The sequence below is a fragment of the Thunnus albacares genome, chromosome 1, assembly GCF_914725855.1.
Source record: "Thunnus albacares chromosome 1, fThuAlb1.1, whole genome shotgun sequence".
NCBI classification, from domain to species: domain Eukaryota; kingdom Metazoa; phylum Chordata; class Actinopteri; order Scombriformes; family Scombridae; genus Thunnus; species Thunnus albacares.
In genome coordinates, this window is record NC_058106.1 from 25,654,294 (window position 1) to 25,674,578 (window position 20,285).

At 37.3% G+C, this 20,285-nt stretch overlaps 1 protein-coding gene across 1 annotated transcript in view; it reads right to left on the minus strand.

Moving 5' to 3' along the window:
* Positions 1-10,004: 10,004 nt before the first annotated feature.
* Positions 10,005-20,285, minus strand: part of gpc5a (glypican 5a) — a 119,611-nt gene continuing 109,330 nt past the window's right edge. The window contains exon 9 of the mRNA XM_044351974.1: positions 10,005-11,734. Coding sequence (XP_044207909.1) covers positions 11,574-11,734 — 161 coding nt within the window. The 3' untranslated portion in view covers positions 10,005-11,573. The remainder of the gene's footprint in view (positions 11,735-20,285) is intronic.

Below are 20,285 nucleotides of genomic sequence, written 5' to 3' on the forward strand. Positions count from 1 at the left end.
CCCTGATCTTTCTAGAGACAAGAGAGAGTTCAGTCTAAAACCCTCCCTGAGGGCCTTGCCACCTCAGTACTGACAGACTGTGCATTAGCATGCATCAGAGAGGAGAAAGAAAACGGTTTTATCCTTTTTTTACCCACCACTTGACTTGAGAAAGAGAGGAATCTAGGGAGCCCATGCAGTGGGTGTTAGGCCTGTCACCACACTGATCAGTGCACAGAGAAAGAAAAGAAGCAAGGTGCATATTGCATGCTGCCATGTCAGAGGGAAATGGCTCCGGTGCCAACAGGTACAGCATATTGTCCTTTTTTCAACTGACAAGAGAAAACTAAAGAGGCTTAGCTACCAAAGCAGCATAGATTTGTTGACACTGAAAATCAGCATATGAAGCTGGTCAGTCTTTTGTTGCATATATTCATGGATAGAGGAATATAATTAAAAGCACAGACTTGCAAAAGTGATTGTTAGCAAAGTTTAATTAGCTAATAATAGCCCATAATGAAGTATACATGCAAATTGTCCCACTGTACTGTGTGTCACATAGAAAAACATCAATTTTCCTCCACAATGACCTATTTTATATTTGATATTGTAAAGCAATATTACAGTTAGAGCTGAAACTATCAATTGATTTGTCAATGGCAGAAAATTAATTAGCAACAATTTCAATAATCAATCAATAGTGTAAGTTATTTATCAGCAACAACAACAACAACAAATTCTCTGGTTCCAGCCTCTCAAATATGAGGATTTGCTGCTTTTCTCTGTTTGACATCATCGTAAACTTCATGTCTATGACAAAAGTACATTTAATAAAGGACTATACTTAAATAGAATTTTAAGATACTTCAACAGTATAATAGGTATTTATGCTACTTTATACTTGCACTCCACCACATTAAAGGGGTAAATATTTTTTTCCTCACAAGATTTATTTCACACTTACAGTCACTGGTTACTTTTCAGATTGTACATATAACATGATCAATTTATAAAATATTATGCCTTGTTTATAGGTTAAACTTCCCATTATGAAGTTGTAAAAAAGTAGCTCCACCTTGGCATTAACATTAAAATGCAGCTTACACTTAATGCATAATGCATAATAATAGTAATACAAAGAAAGAAGAGAGAAAGAAAGAAATGGTCTATCTGCTGTAATTTCCCTTATTGCACTGCTGAAATGTTATAATCCTTGTTCAACCATATAAAGCACTTTGTAACTAAGTTTTGAAAAGTGCTGTATAAATAACATTTATTGTTTATTATTATATTTGTATTTCTATCCAACTTCTTAATTTGGTTACAAACAGAGAGGTTTTGGTTCACCTCTTTGGCCTATGACCTGCATGTTTTAGCAGCCATTTGGTCCAAACTAGAAATCTAAATGGATCCATTCTGGACTTGCAAAATAAATCATTACCAAAGTATAACCAGCTACAGTAATAACAGCTCATGATGATAACACATACCAACTGTATAGTGTCAAATAGAAAAGCAGCAATTCCACTCCTCTCTAAAAAAAAAAATCAAAAAGTTTCAGTTCATGTTTTAAAAGCATGTCAAATAACTTTCCTAGTCGACACCATGAAGAAAAAACATCCAGGTTGTCTTCAGTTGTTTGTGAATAATATTCATAATCCCCTATGTGGGTTTCACACTGTGTGCCCTGATATTTTATGAACATCCTGTACTCATGTGCACCTTTCCTAAAATTATCACAATATCATTGCTTGTAGCTAAAATTACCACATCATCTCTATCCTCTCTAACGGCTTTTTTAAAAAAAAATCATTTTTGCTTTTGTATGAGGTGGCAAAGTAACGTTGAAAGTGCCATCCAAGACCGTGATCTACTGAATGTCTCATTCGTATAAGCTTCTGCTTCACCACCTAATTAAGAAGCATGAATAATGTATCAGCTTGTGTCATAAATGGAACTGGCAGTACCTCCGCCCTGGATGCAGCTAGAGGATGTGTCAGACCTCAGTCAGGGACTGATGTTAAGCGGGACACCCACCTTGCACCGGAGAACTATGGGAAAAAGAAAGTGGGTGGGAATTTGGAAGAAGGGAAAATTAGGTGATGGTGCAGCAGAGGAGAATTATTAGAGAGAAGATTCAAGCATGACTTATGTGATCTGAAAATTTGAAATTTCGAAGAGAAAGCTTAGCTTGTCTGACAAATGGGTCAGTGGCCATGGGGATGGTGTTGGTGGTGGCAGCCATGCTTGTGCGAGCTGTGATAAGTAGGTCAGTAAATAAAATAGAACTCTTCCCCCAAATCATCATTGAAAGGGATGATGATGATGATGGTAAAGCTGTTGCATGAATGCAAATGTCAGATGCTGATTAATCAATAAAGCATCACAGAAGCATTATGTCAGGAACATTTTAATATATTAATTATAAGTTGATAATGCACTAATTTGAGTTTTTTTAGTAGTAAGGTGTAAACAAGGGAAAGACTGATTAAATCCTTTCCGCCCTACTACCGCACATGTGAATTTTAACATTTTCAAGGATTAGCAACAGCATGTCTGATTATCTCACCGTGTGCCAAGTTAGCCTTCTGTTTCATGCGGCACATTTTGCATATTGCTTTGTGTGGCCAAATGCCAACTGACCTTCCAAGAGCAGACATGTGGATGAGGAAGATGAAGAGAACAAAAAACCTCCCAGGCTGTGGCCACATCAGGAGGGACTCAACCTGTTAGTTCTGAAAATGATAAAAGGTGAAAAATATTTGTTTTGTTACATTTGGACAGAATGATAATCATCTTGTTTAGTTTGTTGAAAATGGCAAAATACTCAAATGTTTGATGTTTGTTTGGAGACATGACTTCAATTAAAGACACACTTTATTTTACTCACCTCTTCAATTTTTTTTTTTTTTTTTTTGTCATTTGCTGGTGTTTCTCAGCTCCTCGTTAACTGTCCTAGATTTTATTTAGCAGACGGCAGGCTCACTTGACACCACAGCAGTACATCAAATAACATTTTAATAAATGTTAGACTCCTGCACACATATTTCAAGCTAATTTATGGTCACTTATCCTCACACCTGATCCAGGTTTTCAGTTCATGGAGACAGCACTTATGACTCACGTCCAAGAAAATCTGCCAAATTTAGATTTCAGGTCGAGTTAGCAGACACATACATGTGTAATACTGTGACAATAAACTAACATACAGTTTAAGGCATATAAACATATACTATACATTAGCATTTTATATACTAAGCATCCCTCAAGAGATATAGTTGCATGAAAAGACAGGATTGAAAATGATGATTGACACAGTGAAGCTAAACGTCACTATAGAATAAGTTGTGAGAGAGAGAGTCAGAGTGATGAAAAAATAAGATGAGTGAAGAGGAAAGCCATTGAGGGAAGGGATGAGAGGATTTACTGTGAAACCTGTGCTGTAGTCCTGCCTGATAATCTGAAAGCAGTGGGTGGGCAGACAGCAGGAAAACACTATATTGATGGGACTGTTTACCCCATGCTCTTGGGAAAAAAAAGCTTGAACACAGAAAACGAGAGAGTGGTGAGGAGGCACAGACTGCCGTCTGCAGGAGGTGGGAGAGGTGTGTGTGTGTGTGTGTGTGTGTCCCATTGGGCCGTGCCTTCAGTTAATCCATTAATGTCTCAAAATACACATCAAGAAATGTAAAAGTACCTGTGGGGCAGCACCGTGGCTCAGTTTGGTGCTCATTGACACTGACTGTCCTCTGAAAATGAAATAAATGAATAATAGAAAATGAACAGCGCAGTCATGAATAAATGTAGGTTCTTAACCTCACTGTTGGATCCAAGCTGTGAATGTTCAGTAAAATATAACTCTGATAATCCATAATGTCTCTGTATTTTTACACTGTGCAGGTCAACAGTTGCACTTGACCTGAGCTCCACCTGTTGGCATCAATACTGTTCCCACTTCAGTTTGTAACTGTAATTGCATTTGTGTACGTGCTTGCCTTTGTGTGCAGCAGATGTGTGTGACATTTGTGTGGGAGGGATTTAACTAAAAGTTCACTGAATGTTACACAGACCGCAGACCTGTAATTAAGCTGAACACTAGGATGGATTTCGATGAAAGTGAACAGTATATTAGACGGTATATTGTTTACCATGTTCATCATCTTAGTTTAGAGTTAGAGCTAACAGTTGCTGATTAGCACCATGCACACACAAAATCTACAGCTGAAGCTCATTAGTTTAGCAGGTATTTTGGTCATAATTGAATGAAAACAAAAATTACCTGATGATGGCGCTAAATGAGGGGAGCACCAAAGTTATTATAATTCATACTGAGTGAATCTCTGTAAAAAAAAAAAAAAAGAAAAAGAAAAAAGAAATCTCATGGAAATCCATTTAGTAGTTGTTGAAACACTGAACACAAAACTACAAATGTAAATCTCGTGGTGCTAGAGCTGCTAGAGAAAGTCAGGCGAACTCCAAAGTCAGATTCATCCAACCTGCTGCTGATGTTGAGGTAGTTAACTGAATACAGTAGGAGAAAACTTTAACCTGCTGTTGGTGCTACAGGAAAATTCAGAAAAACACCAAAGTCATTATTCATCCTTTGTGGACCATGGATATCTGTGCCAAATTTCATGGCAAACCATTTAATAGTGACTGTTGGGCAAGTTACTTGAAAATTGTAACTAATTACTGATTACAAAATACTCACATTACTAGTAAAACTAGCGTTAGGTGACCTCTGAATGTAGGTTTATCCATGGCTAACATTAGCAAGACAGCTAAGAACACACAATATGTGAATAAGACAATTTTGGAATTACAGCAAGTCGCATTCCCTCCTCCTCAAGAGCGGTCTGTCAGCTGAATGCAGAAACCATACTGATATCAACCCTCCGTTAATCCTGGTCTTGTGTCAAGTCTGTTCCCCTGTTCGAATAGTGTTCCACCCCTGTTAGAATTGTGTTTCCTGTAGCACTACCTCCACAGAATTGGGGTTAGGGCTTAGGTTACAGTTTGGGTTGGGTGTAGCAGAGATAACTGGTGGGGGTCAGGTTAAGCATCTCAGAAGATGACTGGTTGGGGTTAATGATAAGGTTGGGTGCAGGTTAAGGTACAGGGAAACATATCGACAGGGAAACAGACTTTGACACAACATCGGTAAGACAGTGAGAATGTGGACGCCCAAGTGTTAAAGTAAAAGAGCGTTACTGGGATTAGTATCTGTAATGAATATCAAATCCCTTACACTACTTGTTATTGAAAAAAGTCATTAAATTACTGTAAAGCGTTACAAAACACTACTAATAGTTCATTAGATATTTCAGTCTGGACAAAAGTGCTGGACTGACTGACCAACATCGACGTCACTAAATCCAAGCTGCTAGCATGGCTAGCTAGGCAATGCTGAAAAATCATACTAAAAGACATTAATTCAAATTCATTAGCTGATAAAATACACAAAGCTTGTCAGGCAAATACAACTTGTTCAGGAAATTTAATGTTAGTACAGTAATAGGCCTTCTCTTATTAAAAGAATACCTTTATTATATTACAAAAAACAGTTTATCTCCTTGATTTATTCAAAGACATACCTTGCATTCAGAGTTAAGCTCCTGCAAACAGCTGCAAACAACTTTAAGAATGATACAAAGCCCTGTCTGTGTCTGCACTGTGATGATTAAAGCTCCCATCTAAGTTGAGGCTAAACGTTAGCCGCTGTCAAGGTCACAGTAATAATTTTGAGTGAAACAGAAACCTCGATGGGAATATGAAATTAATCTCTGTATACATTTAAGCAGTGCTCAGCAAAATTCTCTTTAGAGGGTCCCAGGAGCTCTTCTTCAGTATGCAGAGATAAAAGACTCCAAAGACAACGGCTCCTACTATCTGAGGCTTTACCTTTGAGTAATTTTGAAGACACCAAAGTGTATTGTAATTCGACTCACTCCAGCACAAAAGCTGCTGCAATGAGAGCTGTTCAAAAATACCTGTCCTCGCCTCTTTTAAAATGCAGGAGTTCATTAATATCAGCATTCATTTTCTGGTCTCTGTGTGGGAAGTGAACATTGTCCTATTACTGTCCGGGTTTCTCAACTCCCAATTATCAGTAATGAAACATGCCAAAGGCAGTTTCTACAAAGAATAACTGCACTTTGCACACTTGTCCAAAATTAAACATGAATTTGGTTTGTTGATGTGATTTGATATTTAACAAGATGGTGTAGTTTAGTTAGCTGAACTCTAAATAGTAATTTGAAGAATTATTTTTATTTCCAATATGTGCTTCATTCATTGGCTCCATACTGTTGTTATTGTTCTTTGGTTTAAAACTGGTTCTGTATAAAAAGAAAGCTAGTGTCATGACATTTTATCAGCTCGTCCTCAACAGAAAAACAACAGTATAGGTCAAAATTCAGCCAGTAAAAATGATTTATAGTTACATTTGAGTGACAGACGCCATCTAGTGGATGTAGTAATTATGACCCGTAGAAGTGGGTCAGATGACGTCAATATAAACAATATGACAAATTTCCATAATCGAAGGAGGCGGGTTGGGTGGATGGTCAGATACACAGATGGCAAAAAGTGGACTTAGCCAAAGGAGATTGCTGTTCGCTTCCCATTTCCAACTGCGAGTGTCATGTTTCCAACCATGAATTGGGACAGTTTTTTAAAAAACGTAACTACAATTGGTGTTTACTGCCATGAAAATGAAGGTTGCCTAACTTTAAGTAGTAACTTTAACCAACACCATGTTTCAAGTGATCATTTTAACCCAAACCATGATCTTTCCCTAACCCTAACCAAGTGGTTTTTGTGCCTAAACCCAAGCAGACCTTAACTACAACGTTGTCAAATCATAAAACACAATTATTTCTTAACAGTGATTTGTAACGGTTTTGGAAAGCACCGATAGAGGCAGCATAATAGAAAACGCTCCTATGGGTCATTCTGGAGTGCATGGTACAATCGACCTATGTGGTCGTTTATTATTCCCTCATTATGAGGATGTGCAAAAATGAACAATAAAGATAACAAAGATGACAGAAAAGAAACAGTAGCTACCGACCTCTTGGGAATTTGGCTGTTCAGGTGCAGAAAAATCTGAGACTAAATCTGATCTTATGATTTGCAATCAAACACTTTGCTTGTTCTATACACATTCAACTTCTAAACAGCCACTGCATGTTAACATATGTGCATTAAAGCATGAATATCACCTAAAAATCAGTCTTTTACTCATAAATATGGCAGCTAAAAATCACAGAATTGTCCATCAAAGGAACTATCATGAAGAATCTTGGTAAAAAAAAAAAAAAAAAACAATTTAAAAGTTCAGATGAACATTAAGTCAAAATAAGTGATTGAAACCATGAGCGCTAAAGCTGTAGTTAGATATATTATTTATTTGTAGTTATTGAAATGCAGGTAGCATCATAGTTCTAATAAAGCAATGACCGTGAGGTTTACATGAATACATCTGTCCTCTTTAAGAAGTACGCTTTTTGTGGAAAATTGACATTTCACAGACGTGTCTTGTTGAAAAGAGGCAGAGTTGGAAGAGTCAAAGACAAAGCCTTCAAGATACATGAAGTCCCGAGACTGACTGCCAGTTAGGGACATTGGGTGTGAGAACAGGTGAGCTGTAAAGAGCGCCAAAAGTCTCATTTTACTGGTCAATTCTTGTTCTAACTTCTCACCTATAGTCAGCATTGACCAAAGGGTGAGATTCTTGCATTCAAAGTGTTGAGATGAAGATAGAGCGTTGTAGAGTGAGGGGCTCTGAGGCTGTTCCACTCAAACCACTGAACAGTGGGATGAAAAATAAGCCAAATGTGATTTGGTGACAGATTCTTCTTCCATGTTGCTGCATGTGGTAATTACCTCAAATCAGCACTGAGAGAAGCTGGCCAAACATCATTAGGAATTGTGGTATAGCCTTTATTTTCCATTATTTTATTAAAAAAGTATTAACATGTCATCTAATATATATTAAAGATTGGACAGAACAGAAATATACATAATTTTTCCCAACTTTTGTTTAAAATCAAATTTAGGTTATGATGAGAAATTGCAGTTTTACTGGGAAAATCAGCAAAGTATTCCCATGAAGAAATCATATTAAAGCTTTGAGAAAACATGAAATCCTAGATAACATCTCACATTACAGCACACTTGGGAACACTTGGGTGTCCCACAGAAAGAGATGAAGGAGTTTGGTCAATAAAAAGACACTTGGGCTGCTGTGCATGCTGTCTTGAAGCCACTTTGAGCCTGACCAGGAGCAAGCGACTCAAAATGGATGGATGACAACCTAAAGCCTCAGGATACTGCTGGGAAAGGAGGTTTCAAGTTAAAATAGGTTGTAGACTCACTGTATGATATGAAATTCAAGCAAAAATGAATTTGCCTGGCCTTTCATAGCTTTGGCTATTTGTTCTGTCAGTTATAATAGCATTTTGCCCACCTACTGAGATCTGAAAATGTGGCAGCATTGCTAAAAAATAGGTCGAACAGGGCAAAAACCACAAACACTCAGATAATCAGACAGGTTGTAAACAATATTTGAAGGTAAAACTGAACATGAGCCCACCTGTGTTTTTGCTAATAATCACTGCAAAGCAATGCAGTTAGTTTGCACGATTACAGCAGGTGAGGTCAGTCAAAGTTGAACCTGACATTCGGTCTATTAACTGTGATCAATGCCTACAGTGTGCAGTTTGGGTAATCATTTTAACGTTTGCCTTTGTTTTCTCTTCCAAATAGGTTTTAGTAACCTGGGGGTTTGATTACAACCTGCACGCTTCTCTGACAGCTTGTGTTTATTGTCCTGTCTGACCTATTACTTGCAATGTTGCTGTCCGAGATCTCATTAAGTTGTGAGTAAAATGTTATCATAACAGGTTTAATGGATGGCCCAAGCTATGAAAATAAAACTCAAGTTATTATAAACTAGAGTTTTCTTCTTAAGGACATTATAAAAATCTTTCTTGCAGGACCAATTACAGTCTGGGTCAAAAAAGAGTTGTATGTATTACAAGAACACCATTTTCAAGTAACACTTTCACTCTCCAATTCAAACTGAATATCAGAGAGTAAACATGTTATTTATGAGATTCTGACACATTGAGATGCCTGCAGTGTCTGGATGTGGGTGCACATATCTGATTCCCCCTTTTCTCCATCCTTTGGATAATTGTAATAATCACATAAGACATTAAATTGAACTATTTCCTCTAAGTAAAGAAGAACCAGCACAACCTGACACCTATATTTAGCCTCAAGGCACCTTTGTGTCTGTGCCTGCTGCCGTTTTATCAAGTTAGAGACTTGACATTATTCTTTGATAGTGTCATTAACACAGTTGATGATGGCCCTGACTTTGATGGTGCCAACCTGTGATATAATTGGTTTGGGGGAGGCAGTCGTGACTTGGAACAGTAGGTAGTTAAACTGTGTCAGGGTTGTTAAGTAATGACTGTTGTTTTGTGAATCTCACCCCAGATCAAGAGACTCATATACTGCACAGTAACAGCTACAGGACATCAAATTCAATCTGAGAAATGGGCATGATAATAATTCACATCAAATTGATAATTTATATACCTTGAGATTGTAGTTGAAATTCTCCAAACTACCTGAGTGGCTCAAATGCTCAAACAGCCTTGACACCATGATGAAAGTCTAATGTGGTATATAAAGGTAAAAATAACTAATGACAATAATTACTATGCACGCTTTAGGACAACTGCAGTGTAAAGAAGGTCACACGATTTTAAAATATGATCATATAAGATCAAACACAGTACCTGAGGAGATCGTACCTGTGGCTGTTAAAGAAAAAAGGAAAAAAGCTGCAGCTGATAAAAAAATTATTTTAAGAAATCCAATTTGCACTTTGCATTGCTCAGTTTCACGTTGAGATGAACAGAATACTAAATAGTCACGGGTTACACACACATTTGTATGTACAAATTAACTGTAATATTGCTCCATAAATTAAAGTCACTTAATTTTAGGAATCATGTTAACACCATTACAGTTTATTTATGCAATTACAGTAACAGATATTCTATAGAATACATCTTTCTGCACACTTTTGAGCCCTAATGGAAATGTCTCAGTTAATTTTTACATCTACAGTATTTACAGTTGCAGCTTTGATGTTGTACTATTATTCAGTGGGGTGTAATATATATATATATATACACAGTATATATATATATATATATATGTATATATATATATATACTGTGTATAGTAAATGAATAGTGAAATTTGGTTTAACAGTATCACTTTAGCTTCTGCAGCATCTCAAGGGTGATTTTTTTTAGCTCTACAACTGCCTCCCCAGCATATATGAGCCAGAGAGCCAATATTCAGTACTGTTAAGCACCCTTCTCTTTCAACCATTGACCAGACACGCATGGCATATGTGAAACAAATCATTTTTCTCTTTCTCTGCAGAGAGACCTGCCAGAAACACAGCAGTAGCAGTATGCAGCCAGGTAACAGGTAGAAGGAATTGGATTCTTCCTCACCAGTGGATCCAGGAGCTATCGGCTCCCGTCCAGGGCCTATGAAGCCAGAGTAGGATTGAGTTTGAAAGATGATAATAGACTCCTGATGAAACTAATCTATTTCTAAAGGAGAAAGGAGTATGAATTCGCTCGCTTGCCCGGACCTTCACCTGCCCCTCCCTTTCACCATTTCTCTGAACAGTAGCACTGCAGGTCAATTTTGCAATTGAAATATACCAATTAAATTGACTCTGGACAGCACAGCAGCTATAACAGGTGAAGAGAAGCAGATGTCTCCTTTTTGCCTCCTGTTAGCAAGACGCACAAGAACATATAGTACACGTCTGAGACCTTACTGTAGATTTTCTACAATAATCTGAAGCACAATCTGTACTTTTGTATAAAAACGTTCTTAAAAAACATTTACCATAGATTTATTCACACAAAAGGGATTCCTATGAGGACGTAATAAGAATGGGCCATTTTAATTAGGGGTTGCACAAATATTTCAATTGCAAGACCTGTGGAAGCTGTTGTATTTTTCATTTAAATTTCAACACCAAAAGTAACCTTTCAGATTACTTGACTCTTTTCACTGAAGATGTAGAGCCCTATTTTAAAAAAGGGTGCAAAATATACAACCTGTACTGTGCGTGCAGTGTGCATTACAGTGAGATTGCTGCTTATTTATATCTACAGATCATATATATTATATGCAGAAATACATTTAAATTAATACCAAATTTGTACAAAATATGCTGTAGTTATTTTTTGACATTAGCTATTATAAATAAGTCATTATTAGTGTTAATGAATGCTGGGTAACTGATAAAAAATAATCATCAATTAAAATTCTCAAAGCTGATGCATATGCTCTCTTATATAAGCCACAGTGTCTTGTACTTTCCACACGGTCATTAGTGTTCACTCACTACCCTGTGTCCTGCACTGTGTGGAAGTGGTGCTCCATTACATACTGGAGCTCGTTAAGTCCACCGGCCCTTTAAATTCTTGATAAATATGCTTGAAATCAAGTCTTGAAAGTTGCTGCATGCTGCAAAAAGGCAGCCGTTACAAGGCCAGGAGCATATGTAAACAAGGCAATATCAAGAGGGAGATGGATCCTGTCAATCCGAGGCTCCTGGATCTGCCCCCTATTTCAGAAGCCTCAGCAGGTGAATAATGATGAGGATGATGATGATGATTGCGATCACTGGTCACATCTGGACTCACTGAGGAGAGAGCAGAAAGCAACATGTCAGTCAGAAGGATGCTCGTAATCAATATAACATCATGGAAGTTGCATTAATATCCTTTTTTTTAAACTCTAGATAAAGTTTTGATGGGGTTAGAAAAAACAGGTGGGGTGATTATTCAGGGAGGTTTATATTTGCCTTGAGGAGTGCAAGTGTAAGAACATTTCATCAAGTCGAGATACTGCACATAGAGTATTTGACAATGAGACAATGACTTCTTATATAAACTTGAAAAATAGAACAACACTCTGAGCAAGCTTTTTTTTTTCTTCTAACCTTCACATTATATTCTCCAAATCACCTGGGCTTGACCTCAAACACCCATTTTTGTCTAAGCCTTTGAAATTACACCTTAACAGCAACGGATATCAATTCAGACAACTGCACCATACCAGCTGTCAACATCCATCTTGCTGTTTACATCTCTTTGGAGGCCTCAAGTGTTGAGAGGAGAAATTCAGCGTCCCTTCCTGAGTTAAACAGAATGTCCTCTTTAGCCCTGCTGATGTTAGCTCAGAATACCTCAGACTCCATCCTGGTTCATCCTCACAGGGGAGAAGTGAGGCTGCACCCCAACACTTAGGCCCAAGAATCATAAGTCTGTCGTGGGCAAGATGACTCTAACCCAGACACTTTCGCAGTCTATAAAAGCTCTGATATGAAACTCTTACTAGCAGAAAAAATAAAACCAGCTTCAGATGCTGTTTGTTCTCTGTGGAGTTCAATTTGACTTTTTATGGCGCAGATGAAATAGCCTGTAATTCCTTTCCCCAAAGCAGGATCCACAACAATTGCTTCTTGCTTTAATGGCTGAGTTTCCCCACAAGGATAATTAAAGTCCAATCTTATCTAATCTCATTGTTTACATCCAAATTTGAGCTTCTGAATAGCCACTTTTGATTTCTAACATGCCAAATTTCACTACAATGGAATGTGCTGTCTTTATATAAATACAAATATTTATCACTGGCAGCCTCTTCAAGAGTCCATACATGAGCTACTGTTGAAGCATCTGAGTGTGGCCTGAAATTAACCACCTATTGATTCACTGCCGAGGAGTCCCCAGGACAGCTATTTGAAGGTATACAGCTCACAGATAATCCGTCTGTGTTTTGTACCCAAGAGCACTGAACTTCAACACCTTGATCAATTCCTCTTACTGAAGCTTCAAGGTTTCTAATACACAACAAGCTGTAGACAGAATGACAGAATGTGCCTTTCTGGTGAATAAAGTCTGCACCATTGAAGCCATTCTTTACTGCAGTGGAAACAACAAGCAATTCTTGATCTAAGAGTAAAACCCCAAACAATAAGACCTGTGAGATCTCACAGTATCTTAAAAATACAAAAACTACACAATTTTGTTAAAAGAAATAAATTCACATTTATAGGTAGTGATAAAAGCATACAAAGTTACAGGTGGAAATTACAAATCACTTTGCTGTTTTTTGCCTTTCAAAGATACATACTCACTGACTGCATAGTTTGTTCACTTTTCGTCTGAGCTGATCAGTCGAAAGCTCTGAACGCATCATCATTCACACCTACGCGTCGTTCAGTGCTGATTCATACCAACTTCAGTTCAGTAGTACGTTCAGTGTGTTGCTGGTTCAAGCTGTTATTCAGTTCAGTACAAAACCAGGCTTACACAACCACTGTTTCTAAGGTGAATAGCTCAGCTCTGATCACCTCAAGTTTCATTAAGAAAAAGTATTTAGTACATTTAAAGAATGGATACATGTGCAGGTACTGAATGCACACTGCATGTTAAATGTGAATATGCAGTTATATTTATGGAAGGAAATTAAAGCATTACAACAACGACAAGTTTCATATTTCAGTTTTTTTTTAAATATCACTGACTTTTGAACTAGTTCTCCATAAGCTCCAAATCTCAGGGTCCTAATGGTAAAATCATATTAAAGGACAAGCCATGTGATATTCTATAGGTTTCTTAGTGTCAACAAATCCCATAAAAAGACCAAAACCAACAATTGTTACTAAAAAGCCTGATATAGGAAGGGTGAGAGACCAAAGGAAGAAAGAAACAGGACGCAGAATGCAAATGTGTGCTCCATTTACATTTGAACTATCTGCGGCACCCAGCTGTGCATTAAAATAAACTTTAAAATCCATAAAATGAACATGTTTCTCCATTTGGCACACGCATACTTGATTACAAACAGAGACATACACGTGTTATTTAATATCTCATATGCACACACAGTATTGACTCTGACTGCATCACAGCTATTAATAACCATCATCACTGATGAATCTTCTGGCTAGAAGTGGGTTGTTTTTATGAACGATAATGAAGGTCCAGACAAAGGAGCATATTATCCCATATTATAACTGCCCTACACACGTTTCTTATGCCATTTAAGTGTTTCAGGCAAATTTAGCCTCCAAAACCTAATGGCTGAAAATGGCTGTATTGGTTGACCATTTTTGGATCCAAGCACAACTGAGTTTGGAGATTAGCTTGCAAAGAGCCGCACTAATGACATGTTTTAGTAAACCCATTGCAGGGAGGTTAGGATGTTTGGAAAGGTGCTTGGTCTGAAGAGAGACATAGGCCAGAAAGAAGGGCTTACAACTGAAAGCAAAATCAATAGAAGCTGATTCCTGAGGACTTGGACCAACAATGATCAATACCACACTAACAGCACTAGGAAAAACACTTAACAACTGCAGTGATGGAAAGTTTCTTTTGTGTGATTATGAGAGAGTCCAGAGCTTTATGTCCACATCTTCAGCTGCTCTGTTTGAGCAACTGAGTTATTATAAAACGGTTCAAGTTTGTCAAACTTCATTACGGCTTCCATTACTTTAGGGAGGCCTCCTGAATGGGGATTGTCTGCTCATCCTCAGTCACTTGCTGATGATGAGCTTGGTACTGAAAACAGCATATTTTTGTAAGTTGTAAAATTCATCACAGTTGAAATAAAACAGCAAAAAGGTGACATGTTACTGTCACTGTGTTTTGTGACAGTTTGAGCTGCTTATTTTAGAAAATAAATGTATTTGCACTTCAGTGTTAGCAGTGTTTGCAGGAAAACACACACACGGATATTTGACAATGGAAATTCGTTTGAATACGCCTTCATTGGGGTTATTTTTGTTTTCAGAAGTAAACAATCACATTGTGAAAGAGCTAGACCCATCCAGCTTGCTGAAGACTACTGCCTGGGGCGGAGCTTCAGCACCATTTAACCACATTGATTTCTGTGTTATTTGACAGTGTTATTAGACTGCGGCTGCCAGAAATAAACCTGAGAACTGAACCTAAGAGAGGATGCAGAGCCTCCTTCTCTGTCTGCTTTGAACAAGTACAGTTAGAGAGATTACATCATCACTGTATTAAGAAGAAATGAAAGCCAAAATCAGTGATTTGGTTTTCCAATCCTTTTATTTAACATTTCTATACAGTTTGGTGGTAAGAAGGAAAGTGAATAATAGCCCAGCATCCAGACTATAAGGAGATTTTTGAGTACATTTAAAGTACAGGTTCACAATTTTTCAAGTTTGTCTTAAAACAATAGTCAGGTGTCCATATGGATATTGAAACAGGTTTTATTTGCTGTAATCATTCCTCCTGTTCATACTGACCATTAGAAGATCCCCTCAAAATATGCTTTTAACATGAGTGATGGGGGACAAAATCCCCAGTCCTCATTTTGAGCGAAAATATATTTAAAAGTTTATCTGAAGCTAATATGAAGCTTCAGCTATCTGAGTTAGTCAAATACAGTGGAAATCTGCCACAATTACAATCTTTTTGTCTTGATGGACAGTGTTTTCCTGTTCAGCTGCAGGGGAGGGATCGTAACAAAAAGATGGAATTTGGCAGCAAAAAGACAATAACTTCTTCTAATGGTCAGTGTGACCAAGTGGGAATAATTACAGCAAGAAAAACATGTATCATGTTCATTTGGGCACCTGAATATTGTTTTAGGACTTGTAAAATTGTGAACCTATCCTTTAATCCAAATGAAGTATCCAACATTGAAATGGATGTTTTTGTATAGAGTACAAAAATCATCATCACCTAATCATATGTATGATTGTCCTGGGATTGTGCTAGCTGCTTCTTCTTCTTCAAAAAGAAAAAAAATCCCCAAAACAAATTAAGAAGTAACAGCTATTTAGCAGAAGTGGATGATGCCTTTTGTTTATACATAATAAAACAGATAATAGAAATAAGTGGGAAGAAAGCATGAATGCTACAGCCTGGGAATCTATTAACATTTGGAAATGGAGTGAAACACAAAAGACAATGGGGAACAACACTTGCAGACATTTGACAAATCATGTCACAAATCGCAAATAAGCTTTGTACAAGCTGCTGCTGTTAATAATGAACTACATGATGAACAAAAGCAGTCTTGTTAGAAGATTAATTTCTAACTTGTGTTCTGTGATGCTGTTGCCATGTTGTAAATTCTTTTTTTCAAGCAATGAAAAGGACTGGATGTTGAAATATATATTATTTTGTTGTGTGTATCAATAGTGTATCAAGTTTCTACCAAGGGTGCTCTTTACTTTTTTTTTTTTTCTTTGAATCTCCTTTATGTTTAGAGGTTGAAGGCAGCAACAAATAAGTGTTATCCAAAATGTAACAAAAATACAGCCAATCATATAAATTCACTTAAAATTCACACATTCAACAAGACTTGTACTTAGTATGGATTTTTCACACATTTCACTCTGTCTACCCACATTGATATTCATCCAAAATGATGTGGAGATGTGTCAACACCTCTCTAAAACAGAACGAAATCTGATTATAACCTTCGTGAAGGTAAAATTTATAAAATAGGTAAGTAATATGTATGTTTGGGATATTTAATTAAACTAACAATGCTTAAACTAAAAAAAATACATCCCTACATTACATAATAAGTGTCACATGGTCTGTTACACACTGATTCACTTTGCTGTCTGGATCTGGACATTGGTCGGGACTTTGAATAGCCCCAAATGTACTTTTTGGCTCACTCCATGTTAAATACACATATTTGTTAATCACATTATATGCATGGGATCATCTCACAATTATTAAAAACAACCTTTCCACAGAGTAATATACTTTTCAGTATGGTACTGTTGTTGTTCTTAGGCATTTTATTCTTGAATTACTTCATTAATCTGTATTAGTAGCCATATGGCAAACTTGTATTTTTTTTTGTGAAACCTTTTCTTTCCATTTCTGACAATCGTGCCTGCCTATATATTTATATTTTTATTCATTTCATCATGGAAAACTGGTTTAGGTCTACAAGGGCATCATTTGTGACAGTGGAAAAGTCGTTGGCCTTCCTCACATTTCCCCTCACATCTTAGACTGGCCTTACTGTGTGAATCATTTGACACAATCAAACGTGTCAGAAGAGATACACCTGTCCCCTACCTTGTCCATCAAATCAAAGTGTGCAAGTCGTCATGTCTCAGATAAAGATGTTTATGTCTTGTTGTATCTGCCTGTGCAGTCGCGTATATCCACCAAACAAGTGCAACATCATCACACACAAATGCAAACTGTCTGATTGCTATCCAGTATCTTATTATGAGAGTTTGTATACACACACGTAACATGAATTTTAACACCTTTATAAAAACAACAACATAGATGTACATGAACACTGCACACACATGCTCGTGGTGCATATGGCTTAGCTTCTTAGCATGCATTTTAATGATCAGGATATAGCCCGATCTAAGCGTGACATATAGAGCATGACAAGCAGGATAAGTGTAAATAAAAAGACACATGCATACCGAGCCAGTTGTTTTTCCCAAGAATTGTTTTGTTTACAAAAGAATGAGATCAACTAAGGAGAGAAGCTAAATGAAGAGAAACCACCCGAGACCTCTTGGAGAGAAGGCTGAGTGCTCCCATTCTCAAACAGAACAATTGAATATAGCTCTGCGCAGGAGACGGCATCCCCTTTCAATTAGATTCAGACGCCCAGAGAAAACAGAATAAATTAACTCTTTATCCACATAAATCATATCATTTTACACAATTTCATTCATTTATGGTGTTTGTACAATTACAGTGTTTAATGAATAGGCGGTTTATGATGATTGATCCACCGTGAATGATCCTTTCGTGTTTTCTTCTCTCTTTCCCTTTTTCAATATTGACACAATCGAGAAGTGTCACATCTGAATTTTTAAGCTGCCGCATCTATTTACTGTAGAGCAGTACCAGAAACTGTCAGCAACATTAGTGTGCAACACCTGAATTGGAGCAAGTGCATGGATGAAGCAGAATGAAATCTGACCCAAGGATCACACACGTCCCACAGTAAGAATACCCTTGGTATTTTATAGCTCCGACAGCACACAATCAGCCATGCACACATACAGCAGGATATATTTACAAGCTATGTATACAAAATACACAGCCATACATATGCATACTTTATGGTGTAATGCTTTTATCTTAAAAGATCGACATTTTAGCTAAGCTAGCAGCATAGCTCTAGGGATGGCAATATCGATCGATCAGTTGGTCAGTCAACCACTTTGGTCAAGACTGAAATATCTCATATATTACAGGACATTCATGGTTCCCAGAGGACGAAGTCTAATGGCGATAGCATGGCTGTAGACTTGTGTCGCTCTTATTGTCAACAAATACCACGATAAGACCAAAACCAACAATGTTTAGTCATTCTTTCAATACTAAAAAGCTCATTTGTTCCTACTGAAGATAAAAATCTTTCACTTTTGAAAACAAAGTTAATTTTCTGAAACAGCTGGGAACTGTAGTTTTTAGCAAATGTTACTCGAAAAGGAGTAAATAGTGTTTTTTGGGGAACTATTTCTCGCTGCGGATTAACACACACTGGTACAATATTAAGTGTTAATGCAGCAGGACGGTATATGTGAGATTGACTCCAGTAAACTACGGTGCCCACATTCATCATAATGAAGGAACGTGTCAGCCAGTGAAGCACTGTGGCTCAATAATGTGTTTCTAATTGTTTTTAGGACAACAATTGAGGTCTATGGCATAGAGGAATAGGTCATATCAGGCTTTGGATACTTGGACAATAATTGTAAGTAGGAACTTACCATTGTTGGTTTTGGTCTTTTCAAGGGATTTTTTGACAATAAGAAAAATAAACCATATTGTCAGCTTTAAAGCAGACACATAATCAGTTCATTACATCTTATATCCAAAAAATGATTGATTAAAATTAATAAATAAAAATAGATATTCAATATAAAATATGTATTTATTTAAAGTAAGTCCTGTGCCTGAGCAGCAGTGAGGAGAGTGATGGCTCTGTCCAGATACAGCCATACTTCCTTCTTTGTACTTCTGCTGCAAAGCAATCAGAGAGCAGCCATCTCTGGTAAACATAAACACACTGTGTTTACTGACAACACATCTCATGCTTGTTTGAGTAGTGAAGATAAAACAAACAGCTATCTTTTGCAGCCATTTGGGACTGCCATCATGTGAAGTTATCTATCACAGTTAAGTAAATACATTGTATTAAACAGGTATAACATTGGGGGTAATTACATTAATATAAATGATTAGTTTAGGTGTATAAGGATGCATATATGAATATGGATAACTAAAACAGAGACACACCTTTGCTCTCCAAATATAAACATTGTCTGACAATCCCTTAATAGTCCAATCACCTTGAATCAGGTCAACCTGCCTTTTGTCTTATTTAATTTACCTTCTGCACTTAAAGCTTAAGTATTTCAAATGTCTGGTCTGACCCCCTGATAAAACCAGCATCCATCCTGTTTGTGCAATTATAGAGAAAAGCAGGATCAATGCAATCTAATTTAAGGCAGAAGCATTATTCTAAAACACGGAGCCCTGTGCATCTCTGCATGGAGCCAGTAGAATGATTAAGTGCCTTGGTTATATCCTGTATAGCTCTGCTGCACATGCCACAGTGAGAGTGTTCATGTCCTGGATCCCATCACCCCAGCCTCTATTACATCCTCAGAGCAGTCAATACTGGGCTCTGACCGCCAGTCAGTCACTCTCAGGTTGCACACACAGGCAGAATACAAATCAGCTTGGAAAATTCAAAGCTCTGCATCCACTCTGTGTCCACACCTTTTCTTAGCAGGCTGCTGTTTGGACAACCGGTTCCCACAAACGTGTCACGAAGCAAATGATATCAATAAATAGGAAAACAAGGCCGAAAAATCACTGAAGACATGAGCTGTAAATATTAGAATGAAGTCAAATTTGGGTTAATAAGTAAAACTAACAACTAAAATTGACATTAATTCCTAAGAAACATAGCCCCATACTGTACATGAGGCTACTTATTAGCTCGTGATATGTGCTGGCCAAATGTAAATGAGTGAAGACGAAGATTGTGATGTGCTACTAACACACTAGAGTGTTTGGCAATGTAATCTTTGATCATCGCCTAATGAGAACAATTTCACTGGCATAAATTAAAAAAACGTCATTTCTTGTGTTCATTTCTGGCGAGTGATAAGAGACAAGCTCAAAACAAACCTGTTAATATTG